The sequence below is a fragment of the Giraffa tippelskirchi genome, chromosome 6, assembly GCF_054371585.1.
Source record: "Giraffa tippelskirchi isolate mGirTip1 chromosome 6, T2T-mGirTip1v1.2.pri, whole genome shotgun sequence".
Taxonomy (NCBI): Eukaryota; Metazoa; Chordata; class Mammalia; order Artiodactyla; family Giraffidae; genus Giraffa; species Giraffa tippelskirchi.
This window is the reverse complement of record NC_137280.1, coordinates 125,372,492-125,385,755: the sequence shown is the minus strand read 5'-3', so window position 1 is coordinate 125,385,755 and position 13,264 is coordinate 125,372,492. Positions and strand designations below refer to the sequence as shown.

The 13,264-nt window shown below is 40.6% G+C and overlaps 1 protein-coding gene across 1 annotated transcript; it reads right to left on the bottom strand.

Moving 5' to 3' along the window:
• Positions 1-2,854: 2,854 nt before the first annotated feature.
• On the bottom strand, positions 2,855-8,392 carry LOC145510275 (protocadherin beta-12-like). Its single transcript, XM_081501061.1, has one exon. It carries the CDS (start codon positions 5,780-5,782, stop codon positions 3,182-3,184), a length of 2,601 nt encoding a protein of 866 aa, XP_081357187.1. The 5' UTR covers positions 5,783-8,392; the 3' UTR covers positions 2,855-3,181.
• Positions 8,393-13,264: the final 4,872 nt, after the last annotated feature.

Sequence of the window (13,264 nt, the reverse complement as noted above, 5' to 3'; positions counted from 1 at the left end):
GCTGAAAAGCGGTATGTAAGTAGTAGGGTAAGAAGTTTAAAGTAAGATAAGTAGGTATGAAGTTGTTATGAAGAGTAAAAGAGAATGCTACTTAGGAAAATATAAAAAGATTTCTTGATCTTGAAAGCCCAATTAATTTTGAATGTGATAACCTTAGTGGTGATAATACTGATTATTTCCCAAGCTTTGTATTATAGAGTGCAGCATCCTAGGTGTAAGAGAAAAGAGAATTTTTATTGAATAATTTAACTAGATAAAAATATTTATCTAATGTAGTGTTTCATCAGGAGGTAGAGGAAATCCTAGAGTGAAGGAAAATTGAAAAAGAGAATTGCGAGTATGAGCATGAGAGTGGTTGGGAGTGGTGAAATGGGAATCAGCTGATGGGAAGGAAATTAAAACAAGAGGGGGTTGACAGGTAGTAACAGCATCATGGGATGGAGGTCTTGACAAGGTCAGACACAAGATGTGATGGGAGTAGCTGGATGAGAGGGTTAAAGGCATAGAAGGTTCTCATAGAAGGTGTTCTTAGAGGGAGAGATCTGAAATCATATTTCATAGAATAATCCTGGGTAGTGAGAAAGTACAGCATGTGGCCAAGGTACTGAGAGGCCATGTTAGATTAACCAGTGGGTGTGTGCTCAGTCACGTCCAACTCTTTTCAACTCCATGGACTGTAGCCCACCAGGCTCCTCTGTCCATGGGATTATTCTAGCAAGAATATGGAGTGGGTTGCCATTACCTTCTCCAGGGGATATTCCTGACCCAGGGATTGAACCCATGTCTCTTGGGGCTCCTGCATTGGCAGGTGGATTCTTCACCACTGAGCCACCTGTAAAGCCCTTTTCTTTCCCATACTCTTGGCAAATTCCAACCTAAACTGTTTTTTTGTTCTTATTGGCAAGGGTTTTCAAGAAAATCAACTCTGGGAAGCTGAGCAGTTTCTTACATCTCCATTTTGTAAGTGACCTCTTCCCATTGATAACCTATAGTCCTTTAATATAAAATTGGCTGATATAGTTGAATTCCTATGCACTGGTTTAAATTTAACTGTAAATTATTTTAAGCATAAGAGCAAAATTTGTTTTTAATAATACATTTGAAGAGAACTGGTTGGTTTACTTGTATCTGAGCTCCAAAGGCCTCACCATTCTCCATTAGAGTCAGGAAACAATTCTTTCCATAAGTAGACAAGTCTTCCTGTTTAGATAGGTGGAAAAACCCGAAGCAACAGGATTTTCTCTGTTGTTGCACCTGTTAAATTTTCTGCCTGAGTTGTTTAAACTGCTCTTTCCCCTCCCCCTATTATAAATGTGAGAGGCCAAGCCTACTGGGGAAACAAGCTACTGGAACACTCCCACCTTCATTTTTGACAGCTATACCGTCATATATCTCTTTATGCTAGTGATCATCCATCTTTTCCCCACTGAAGTACAGTAAAGATAGGAGGTAACCTTAATACTTTTGATTTATTAATATGAGTTTTTGTTCTCTATGTAAAGAAGCTTTCATTTATTTTAAGCTTTCATTTATTCCTAGTTCCACTTCTGAAAATAGAAAATTAGAATTTAGTTAGCCTGCATGGAGAAACTTCTGTTCCCTCTATTTTTCTTAAATTCAAAGAGTAATTAATCAGTTCATACAGTTCAAAAGAACTGGCAGTGAAATTTTAGCATTCAAGAAATATAAACATTAGGTTATTTTGGATATGCTAGAGCGAGAGATTGTACTTCCAGGCATTGTTAACTAATACTCAGCCCCTCTACAATGTTAAGATTAGAATATCTTCAAGAGGCAGTTCCTAGCATTGACTCGAGTCTGTGGCCCCACCTCAGGAATAAAAACAATCATTTTACCCTCATGTATGTCTTTATCATACCTACTCTCTCTTGTGAACACATTTCCTTTCCCTCTATACCCCTACTCATCTTGCTCATCTATACTTTCCTTCCACAGCATATAGACTTTAAGACTTTTTGATGAAATTCTTGGAAATATCCTCCCCCAACAATGAAGGCTTTCTCCTCTATGATATAGTCAGGTTACTCAAAGCATAAGTGGTTGGTTAGAGGTTGTACAGCATGAAACAAAACTTCCTCCTACAATGGCTTGAAAAAGTTTTAAAATTAGAATGTTAAAGGACTATCTTTTGATACTTTTCAGTACTCTACAAATATCTGAGAAAAGTGGTTTTGAAACTTTGGATTGCTACCCATTAGTAAGTCATGAAATCAATTTAGTGGATCATGACATTTGAAAATTAAATTGAATGGAATAATATAGGCAATTTCAAATTGCATCAGAAAAAAGCTAAGTAGTGTTTACAAAACATTTCTATTGTGTTTTTATGTTATACAATTTTTCTATTGGCTATTTCAAAATTTGAAAATTAGTGCCCAGTGTATATATATTCTGGGAGAGCACAGGAGGCAAAAGATTATACACTTTAGCACACAAGTCCACTCCACAATAAACAAATTATGGTTCAGGAGCCTGCATTCTACTAGATTTGCATTATACCTTTGTAACATTACTGAGACATCTGGAAAATAAAAACTTTATATTCCAAGATTATGTAGGTGGCCACAATATTAATACGTCTTCACAAGAACCCTCCAGGATCAATAAGGAAGAGACACTAGGAAAATTGCCTTCTGGCCCTTTCTAACAAGGTGATTATGTTTATCAAAGGACCTTATTTTCAAGCATATTTTCAGCAGTAATAAACGTTTAAAAAACTTAATTAAAAAGAGTGGTGAATTTAAAGAAAGAAAAAATGACATTTCTGAATAGCAACCATTATTAAACCACAAGAAAAACTGCAAAAAATGAAGAAATGCTTGAACACTTGAAATAATTTGAAAGTGGTCTGCTTTATTTTATCAAAAGCATAACTGTGAGTGAAAGTTCAACTGAAGAGGGAGCCATGAGAAAAAAGTTACTTGGTGTAAGGCAAGTTAATTAATTATGAATTAATTATGAATTAATACCTCCTTGGTTAGAGAAATTACTATTTGTAATAATTACAACCACAAAAATAAGCATTCACTTAGAAAATGGGTAGAACATGCGAACATATAAAAGTAACAGTGCAATTTCAAACACATATTTGGGGGGAAATAACGATGGTGTGGAAGCAGCACAAAACAACATATATATTAGATATAAAAGTTAATTATGCTCACTGAATATTGAACCCAAAGCTATTGTTGGAAGTATGATTTTCCTCTATTTCTTTCCCAGGGCGTTGGGTCGGGAGATTGGGGAGAATCGGCTTCAAGAATTTGAACTCATTCGTCCCAGTTCCTCCCATCAGACACACCTCGTACTGGTAGCTCTGGGACAGGGTCCCCGTGCCGCTGACGTCCACCAGGTGGCCCGGGAAGTGGCCCTCGGCCACCGGGCAGCGACCCGCCGAGGCCGCCCCGCCCCTCCTGCACAGCTGCACCGCCACGAACACCAGCACCGAGAAGAGGAAGAGCGACGACACCGACGCCAAGGCCACCACCAGGTAGACGGTGAGCGGGTCGGCCGGCGCCGCGGCCGCCGCTTCCGCTTCCGGGGCCGGCAGGTAGGGCTGCGAGAAGCCGTCCACCAGCAGCACGTGCAGCGTGACGCTGGCCGACAGCGGCGGCTCGCCGTTGTCCTTGACCAGCACCACCAGCCGCTGCTTGGGCGCGTCGCGCTCGCTCAGCAGCCGCGCCGTGCGCACCTCGCCGTTGTGCGCCCACACGCCGAACAGCCCGGGCTCCGTGGCCTTGAGCAGCTGGTACGACAGCCAGGCGTTCTGGCCCGCGTCGCCGTCCACCGCCACCACCTTGGTCACCAGGTAGCCCGGCTCGGCCGCCCTGGGCACCAGCTCGGTGCAGGGCGCCGAGGCGTTCTGCAGCGGGTAGAGCACGAAGGGCGCGTTGTCGTTGGCGTCCTCCACGAGCACGCGCACGAGCGCCTGGCTGCTGAGCGCCGGCGAGCCGCGGTCGGCGGCGCCCACGCGGAACTCGAAGGCCCGCAGGGCCTCGTAGTCCAGGGACGTGAGGGCGAAGAGGTGTCCGTTGTCGGGGTTGATGGACACGAGGGAGACGAGGGGCACGTGCGGGTCGGGGGGCGGCAGCAGCGAGTAGGTGACCTGGGCGTTGGCGCCCGCGTCTGTGTCTGTGGCGCTGACGCTGCCGATGTGCAGGGCGGGGCTGTTGTTCTCGCGGACCCACAGGGTGTAGGAGGTCTGGGTGAAGGCGGGGGCGTTGTCGTTGACGTCGGACACCAGCACGGTTATGTTGTGCTCGGTTTTCAGTCTGGGGGTTCCCATGTCAGTGACCGTGATGGTGATGTTGTACTCCGCTTGGCTTTCTCTGTCCAGCATTCTTTCCGTTTCCAACGTGTAGTAATTCTCAACGGAAGATTTTAGCATGAACGGGAGGTTTTCTGAAACAGAACAAATCATCCTCCCATTCTCCCCAGAGTCTCTGTCTCGGATACTAAAAACCATAACCACAATCTCCGGAGAATTTTCTGGGATTGGGCTGGTAATTGATGACACAGTCACTTCAGGAGCATTGTCATTCACATCTATCACCTGAATTCTGAGTGTTGATTTTCCGAAAAGGCCTCCCCCATCTGTGGCTTGAATGATTATTGAATATGATTCAGTTGTTTCAAAATCCACGGGTGAAGTTAAACTCACTTCTCCAGACTGTTGGTTAATTTGAAATGTCTTGCGAATATCTTCTGAGGCATGGGAAAACATATATGTTATTTCCCCGTTTTTCCCCGAATCTAAATCCCAGGCTGAGACGGTGACAACAGGTGAGCCTAGTATGCTATCTTCTGAAATCTTCACCTCATAAAATGGCTGCTCAAACTCAGGGGAGTTATCATTAATGTCCACGACCACTACCCGGACCAAGGCGCTCCCAGACTTGGGTGGAGACCCGCCATCCAGAGCGGTGAGGATGAAACTGAGTTCAGACTGCTCTTCATAATCCAGCGCCTTATCCAGAACTAACTCTGGGTATTTCCTATTATCCGGATTGACTCTCATTTTAATGTGGAAATGAGAGTTGGGGCTTATTGTGTAGTTTTTTAGAGCGTTGATTCCTACATCCAAATCCTTTGCACTTTCTAGTAAGAACACAGCACCGACAGGACTATTCTCTGGGATTTCTAAGAGCATTTCTTTTTCTAAAAACACAGGAGAGTTATCATTTATATCCTTGACCTGGAGCTCAATCCGTAAAAACTGCAAGGGGCTTCTCATTAATATCTGGAAATGCAGCACACAGGGCTCGTTGGAGCCACAAAGCTCCTCCCGGTCCAGTGCTTCACTTAAGAGCAAATCCCCTGTATTTATGTCCAGCTGCAATTGCTGTTTGTTATCATTAGAGACCACCCGAGCCCCTCTGGAGAATAGCTCACCTACTTCCAGCCCCAGGTCTTTTGCCAGATTGCCTACAAAGCTCCCACTCTGCATTTCCTCTGCCACAGAGAAGCGCCCAGAGTCAGAGCCCGCTTGAGACATTCCCAGCAAAACAAAGAAAAGCAGGACTTGCCTTATCTGCAGAACGCCTGCCCCTCCAATCTCCATAGCTCCTTTCCCAAAGTCTTCCTGCAGAATCGCTTCAACCTTCCCACTTCTGGGTAAGGTGCCTCTGATATGTCCGCCGAATCCTCGGAGGCTTAAGGATTTTAACCTTGTTGAATAACTTCTAGTTTGCCACTTGAAGCCTTGTTCTTTCTGTCTTCCTAGTGCTCTTTTTGCACTGGGTAACAATGTCCAGAACATCATCCAGCATAGAATATTTTTTCTCCCCCAGCGGTGTTATCCTGCAGCGCCACCATGCGTCTCCAAAGATTTTCAGAGTTTGATGAAAGCTACCTATATTGCATTCACATAAATATCCTCCAGAAGCAAATATTCTTTTATGTATTGTGTTCAAGTGATTACAGATATAGCCTATCATCCATAAGAGCTGTTCTATACTGTTTATAGTTTGTGATGTTATTAGTATTTTAAAAAGCATTTAAGTATCCTTCCCCACTCTCCACACAACTGAAAATGTTCAGTTGTGGTGAATACAGAAATATAAGATGTGATTCCTGGCCACCAGGAGCTTGTAATCTTTCTGAGAAAACTGAGCACCAGAAACAAGGAGAGTATAAGTGACTGTTTAACTGAGTAAAATTCCAGCACTACTTGGCCTTCCTTAGGTGGTAAGGGAAAGGGAAAGTGTACACAAGTCATTTCAGAAGTCCTCTCAAAGAATATGAAACTGAATTAACCATGAGGCAGAACAAAGAGATCTATATATAGATAGTTCTTATATAGAAGGCCTTCTGTAGATTTCCTTGATAGCCGTGAACTGTGAACTAAGAGAAAAATGAAGATATTGGGGTGGAACATATTGTGGAAATCTGTAATTTAGTTCTAGTTTCTCATAATTTACCAAAAAAATTAACAAGTACACAAACATGTTAGTTTCATTTAACACAGGTTTACTCCTACAGCTGGCTTCCCTCGGTTTCCCAAGATTTATTCCAGCTACACTTATGGTCATTTGCTGTCTCTTTCAGCACAGGAAGAGAGAGAGAGAGATTCTCTTTCCCAATTGTAGGACAAAAACTTAGTTTTACTCTGATCAGACTAACCAAGATCATGTACCTGCTACTGAGGCGATCATTGTTTCAGGGGTATAGAATTATGAAAGTGAAAGTGAGTCACTCAGTTGTGTCCAACTCTCTGCGACCCCAAGGACTATACAGTCCATGGAATTCTATACAGGCCAGAATAGAATTGGAGTGGATAGCTGTTCCCTTCTCCAGGGGATCTTCCCAATCCAGGGATCTAACCCAGGTCTCCTGCATTGCAGGCAGATTCTTTACCAGCTGATCCACCAGGGAAGCCCACAATAGGATTGTAGGTGGAGATTTTAGTTTCAGAATCTGAACTCATCTTTGTCCTCTGTTTTAATCCTCTCTGGGGTCACCTCTTAAGCTTTTGGTGGTTTCAGTTTTAGCCAAAGTACATGGTTACTACATGGTGAGGGAGATTGTTTGGAACAGAATTCACCTGTAATGTCCAGTATGGAAGGTCTCAAGAGTGTGCTCAAAAATTGATGGAGGAGGGATCTAAGAAGTTTTCATTTTTAAAATGTTAAGTTCAATTATATTCTTAAAAATGTAAGCTAGACACATGGTTGAAAAATAAATCACTACAAAAGGGCAGAAATTGAAAAGTATATGGATTTACTACACACAGTTATCCTCACTCCTTTTATTTTTATTTTTGAATTTAGAGTGAGATTTATTATACTCAGAGAAGACAGAATACCCTCATGTTTGATTCCTTCCAAATTTTGAAGAGCAATATTACAGTACTTTCATGTAATTCTTGGATTTTGCACAGCTCACTCCTTTTAAAGTGCCCAGTGCTGCTGCTGCTAAGTCGCTTCAGTCGTGTCTGACTCTGTGCGACCCCATAGACGGCAGCCCACCAGGCTCCGCCATGCCTGGCATTCTCCAGGCAAGAATACTGGAGTGGGTTGCCATATCCTTCTCCAAAAGTGCCCAATAAATGATAGTTAATAAAAATGATATGAACTTACAGAGACCAAGAATGTATATACATAAATTTGATGACAGAAATCAGATGAAAGAGCAGTTATCAGTTCCAAGAAATGTCTAAAGAAAAGTTCCTGTTTGTCCAACACAATCCCATTTGGACACAAGATTTATTAGAGGAACCAAGTGTATGAGACTGAAGTCCAAACGAAAAAAGACTGAACTTCATTGAGGGCCAAGAAGGAAATGGCAACTCACTCCAGTATTCTTGCCTAGGAAGACCCATGGATAGAGGATCCTGGTGGGCTACAGTCCATGGGGTTGGAAAGGAGTCGGACGCAACTTAGCGACCAAACAACATCTCTAACTTTGGAGACCCTGGGCAGAGCTCAGTGCAAGTGTGGGGGTGAAGCCAAAAATAGGGAAATCAAACAAAACTTTGCATCCTGAGTGGTGAGATTTCTAGTCCCTTTCCACACAGTAGTCTCCAGTTGGAGTACACAGGGTGCGCATCTCTGACTCTCTCTTGCACAGATGATATTGCAGAATCCTAACCTGGAGCATATGAAAGGCTCAAACAAAAACTTAAACATGCTGGTATTTGAGGATCTCCTAAGCTAATAACTTTTATCTTACAATGATTACATTAGAGTGAGGTCCTGCCATCAATAACATCATTATCACATTCACAAAGAGCTAACTGTCAGCACCTTGATATCTCATTATTCTTAAATATGAGAAGATACCCATGGACCGTAAGACATGAGGAAGTATTAATACCAACAAAGTATTAATGCCAAAACCACCACCACCACCAAAAAAGGGGGTCGCAGGAGGAAACAGATACAGAAATAGAGAAAACAGAAGAAAGTGTTTTAAAATGTTTGATTAACTTGTTGGATAGCAGAAATTAACAGAGCAATGTAAAGCAACTATATTTTAATATAAAAAATCTGATTAATATCCTCAGAGTAGTAACATTTAATAAGAGCTAATATTTATTGAGTATTTATTCTGTGCTGCCTATTATTCTAGTGCCACATATGTGTTTACACATTTAATCACAATAGTAATCATATGAAATATGTATTCTTTTGTAAGATAAAGAATGGATTAGGGCTTAGTGCTACTTCCTAGCTATATAATATTGAGCAAGTTCTTAATTTCTCTATGACTCACTCTCATTTTAAAAGTAGTTATAATAGTTTTTACTGCACAATGAATTAAAAAATTTTAAAAGATGGATTGTAGATGACAGAATAATTTTTATTATAGTTGATTTACAATGTTGTGCCAGTCTTGTATACAGCGAAGTAATTCAGTTATACAAACACACACACATATATATGTATACTTTTAAAATGTTCTTTTCCATTATGGTCTATCACAGGATATTGAATGTAGTTCCCTCTGCTATACATTAGGAGCTTGTTGTTTATTCATTCTAAATGTAATACTTTGCATCCACCAACCCCAAATTCCCACTCCATCCCTCTCCCTCTTCCCCTTCTCCCTGTTGGCAACCAGAAGTCTGTTCTCTATGTCTTATGAGTTTGTTTCTGTTTTGTTGGTAGGTTCATTTGTGCCATATTTTAGGTTTCACATATAAGTGATTTCATATGGTATTTGCACTTTTTCTTTCTGACTTACTTCACTTAGTATGATAATCTCTAGTCCCATCCCTGTTGCTGCAAATGGCATTATTTTGTTCATTTTTATGTCAGAGTGGTACTCCATTGTATATATGTACTAAGTTCTTCTTTATTCATTCATCTCTTGATGGACAGTTAGGTTGTTCCCATGTTTTGGCTATTGTGAATAGTGCTGCTGTGTACATGGGGGTGCATGTATCTTTCTGAATTTTAGTTTTGTCTGGGTATATTCCCAGGAGTGGGATTGCTGGATCAAGTAGAAATTCTATTTTTAGCTTTCTGAGGAACTTCCATACTGTTTGTACTACTTACCTTCCTACCAACAGTGTAGTAGAGTTCCCTTTTCTCCATACCTTCTCCAACACTTGTTTTTTGTAGACTTTTAATGATGGCCATTTTGACCAGTGTTAGGTCATACCTAAGTTTTGATTTGCGTTTCTCTAATAATTAGTGATGTTGAGCATCTTTTCATGTGCCAACTGTCACAGAGCTCCAAAGAATAGCAGGGAGAGATAAGAAAGCCTTCCTCAGCGATTAATGCAAAGAAATAGAGGAAAACAATAGAATGGGAAAGACTAGAGATCTCTTCAAGAAAATTAGAGATACCAAGGGAACATTTCATGCAAAGATGGGCTCAATAAAGGACAGAAATGGTAGGGACCTAACAGAAGCAGAAGAAATTAAGAAGAGGTGGCAAGAATACACAGAAGAACTGTACAAAAAAGATCTTCATGACCCAGATAATCATGATGGTGTGATCACTCACCTAGAGCCAGACATCCTGGAATGTGAAGTCAAGTGGGCCTTAGGAACCATCACTACGAACAAAGCTAGTGGAGGTGATGGAATTCCAGTTGAGCTATTTCAAATCCTGAAAGATGATGCTGTGAAAGTGCTGCACTGAATATGCCAGCAAATTTGGAAAACTCAGCAGTGGCCCCAGGACTGGAAAAGGTCAGTTTTCATTCCAATCCCAAAGAAAGGCAATGCCAAAGAATGCTCAAACTACCACACAATTGCACTTATCTCACACACTAGTAAAGTAATGCTTAAAATTTTCCAAGACAGGCTTCAGCAATACATGAACTGTAAACTTCCAGATGTTCAAGCTGGTTTTAGAAAAGGCAGAGGAACCAGAGATCAAATTGCCAATATCCGCTGGATCATCAAAAAGCAAGAGAGTTCCAGAAAAACATCTATTTCTGTTTTATTGACTATGCCAAAGCCTTTGACTGTGTGGATCACAATAAACTGTGGACAATTCTGAAAGAGATGGGAATACCAGACCACCTGATCTGCCTCCTGAGAAATCTGTATGCAGGTCAGGAAGCAACAGTTAGAACTGGACATGGAACAACAGACTGGTTCCAAATAGGAAAAGGAGTACGTCAAGGCTATATATTGTCACCCTGCTTATTTAACTTATATGCAGAGTATATAATGAGAAACACTGGGCTGGATGAAGCACAAGCTGGAATCAAAATTGCCTGGAGAAATATCAATAACCTCAGATATGCAGATGACACCACCCCTATGGCAGAAAGTGAAGAAGAACTAAAGAGCCTCTTGATGAAAGTGAAAGAGGAGAGTGAAAAAGTTGGCTTAAAACTCAATGTTCAGAAAACTAAGATCATGGCATCTGGTCCCATCACTTCATGGGAAATAGATGGGGAAACAGTGGAAATAGTGGCTGATTTATTTTTCTGGGCTCCAAAATCACTTCAAATGGTGATTGCAGCCATGAAATTAAAAGACACTTACTCCTTGGAAGGAAAGTTATGACCAACCTAGACAGCATATTAAAAAGCAGAGACATTACTTTGCCAACAAAGGTCTGTCTAGTCAAAGCTATGGTTTTTCCAATGGTCATGTATGGATGTGAGAGTTGGACTATAAAGAAAGCTGAGCACAGAAGAATTGATGCTTTTGAACTGTGGTGTTGGAGAAGACTCTTGAGAGTCCCTTGGACTGCAAGGAGATCCAAAAGGAGATCAGTCCATCCTAAAGGAGATCAGTCCTGGGTGTTCATTGGAAGGACTGATGTTGAAGCTGAAACTCCAATACTTTGGCCACCTGATGGGAAGAACTGACTCATTGGAAAAGACCCTGATGCTGGGAAAGATTGAGGGCAAGAGAAGGGGATGACAGAGGATGGGGTGGTTGGATGGCATCACCGACTCAATGGACATGGGTTTGGGTGGACTCCGGGAGTTGGTGATGGACAGGGAGGCTTGGCATGCTGTGGTTCATGGGGTCGCAGAGTTGGACATGACTGAGCGACTGAACTGAACTGAACTGGTCATCTAAATGACAAAAGATACTACGTTTATAAATATAAAACAGATGCTATGAAAAACATTCAAGAGAACTAAAAAGAGCTCTTAAAAAAATAAATATTTGTCAGCCAAAAATTAAAAGTACAAAGCCTGGATGATAAAATATTTTGTCCAAAAAGTAGAACAAGAGGCAAAAAGAAAATAAAAAGTGGAAAAAAATTAGAGGGAGACAATCAATCAATTCAGGATATCCAGTATTTAACTAATGAGATTATGGTGAGAAGATACAAAATTCAAGGGAGAAATTATGATGAAAATAGAACAATGAAATTTCTCAGAGCTAAAAGTGAGAGTTTAAATGTTAACAGAGTATACCCATGTGACTAGATAAATAGCCAACATTGATGTATCTTCAGAATAGGAGAAAACAGTTTCCATGGTTTCCACCATGCAAAAGTGTGGTGACCTTAAAAGAGATAGGAATCAGAATGGAAAATCTTCTGAATAGCAACTCTATATGCAATCTCTAAAAGGAATACTGCTTTCAAAACCTGAGGGAAAATTATTTTCAGCCTAGAATTTTATATCCAAACTATCAATCAAATGAAAACAAAGATACCTTCACAAGGCAAGTTCTCAAAAATTTTATGTCCTCTGCATCTATTTTATGAAGATATTGAGAGAGCTGTGTCGGCTAAATAAGTCACCTCTTAGAATTTGTGAGGGGTTGGTTCTAAGACCCACAGATATCAAATTCTCCAAATGCTCAAATCTCATAGTTGGCCCTCCCCATCCAGGGGTTGCACATCCGAGGATTCAGCCAAGCTAAGATTGTGTATTAAGTTTGCATTCTACAATGGGTTGACTCATCAGATGTGCAGTCAGTGAATACAGAGGCTCAACTGTATATGTATTAGAAAAATCCTCATATATGTGGACACAAAGTTCAAAACCCTGTTGCTCAAGGATCCACTATATACTGTTTCTTATCAAAGGGGACCAACACAGGAAAATGTTAAAGTCCTAACTATAGAGCAAATAGTATAAACAAAGGCAAGAGATAGGAGGGAATTTGGGTGAAAGATCTCCAGAAAATAAGTATAACTGAAATTTTTTTTTAATTTAAGGGGAAATAATGATATTCAGGGAGAAATAATGTGAAAAATCAATAGAATTAAATAGAAAATTGTGCAAATAATTATCAACTCTAGGAAAGATATTTTCAAGAAAGGGAATGTAATCATACTATGGTAATGTGTACTTTGAAGTAATCGTAGCAAATAAACCAAAACCATTAGTTTAACCAAAAGGAGGAGGAGGGGGAGAAGAAGCAGCAGAAGCAGGAGAAGAAGAAAACCTAAGACAGGGAGAACAGAAGAAAGGGAATGTGCAATGTTTGTGTGTTTGTTAATTGGAAGGCAAGGAGGGCACGAAATAGGTGATGGGGATTAAAAGGCACAGACCTACAATTACAAAATTTCAAAAAACATGGAAATGTAATATACAGCATAGCATAAGGAATATATTATAATAACTTGTATGGGTACAGTTGGTTACTAGACTTGTAGTAATTATTTCATAATGTATGCAAATGTCAAATCACTATGTGGTACACCTGAAACTAACATAATATTGCAATCAACTATATTTCAATAAGAAAAGAAAGAAAGGGGGAGGTCAAGTAATTAAGAAATAAAAAGGTAAGAAAGTTAAGTCCTTTATTACAGGAAGAAGTTATTAAAGTATAAAATTGAATGTCAAAGCAGTATAAACACATAACAG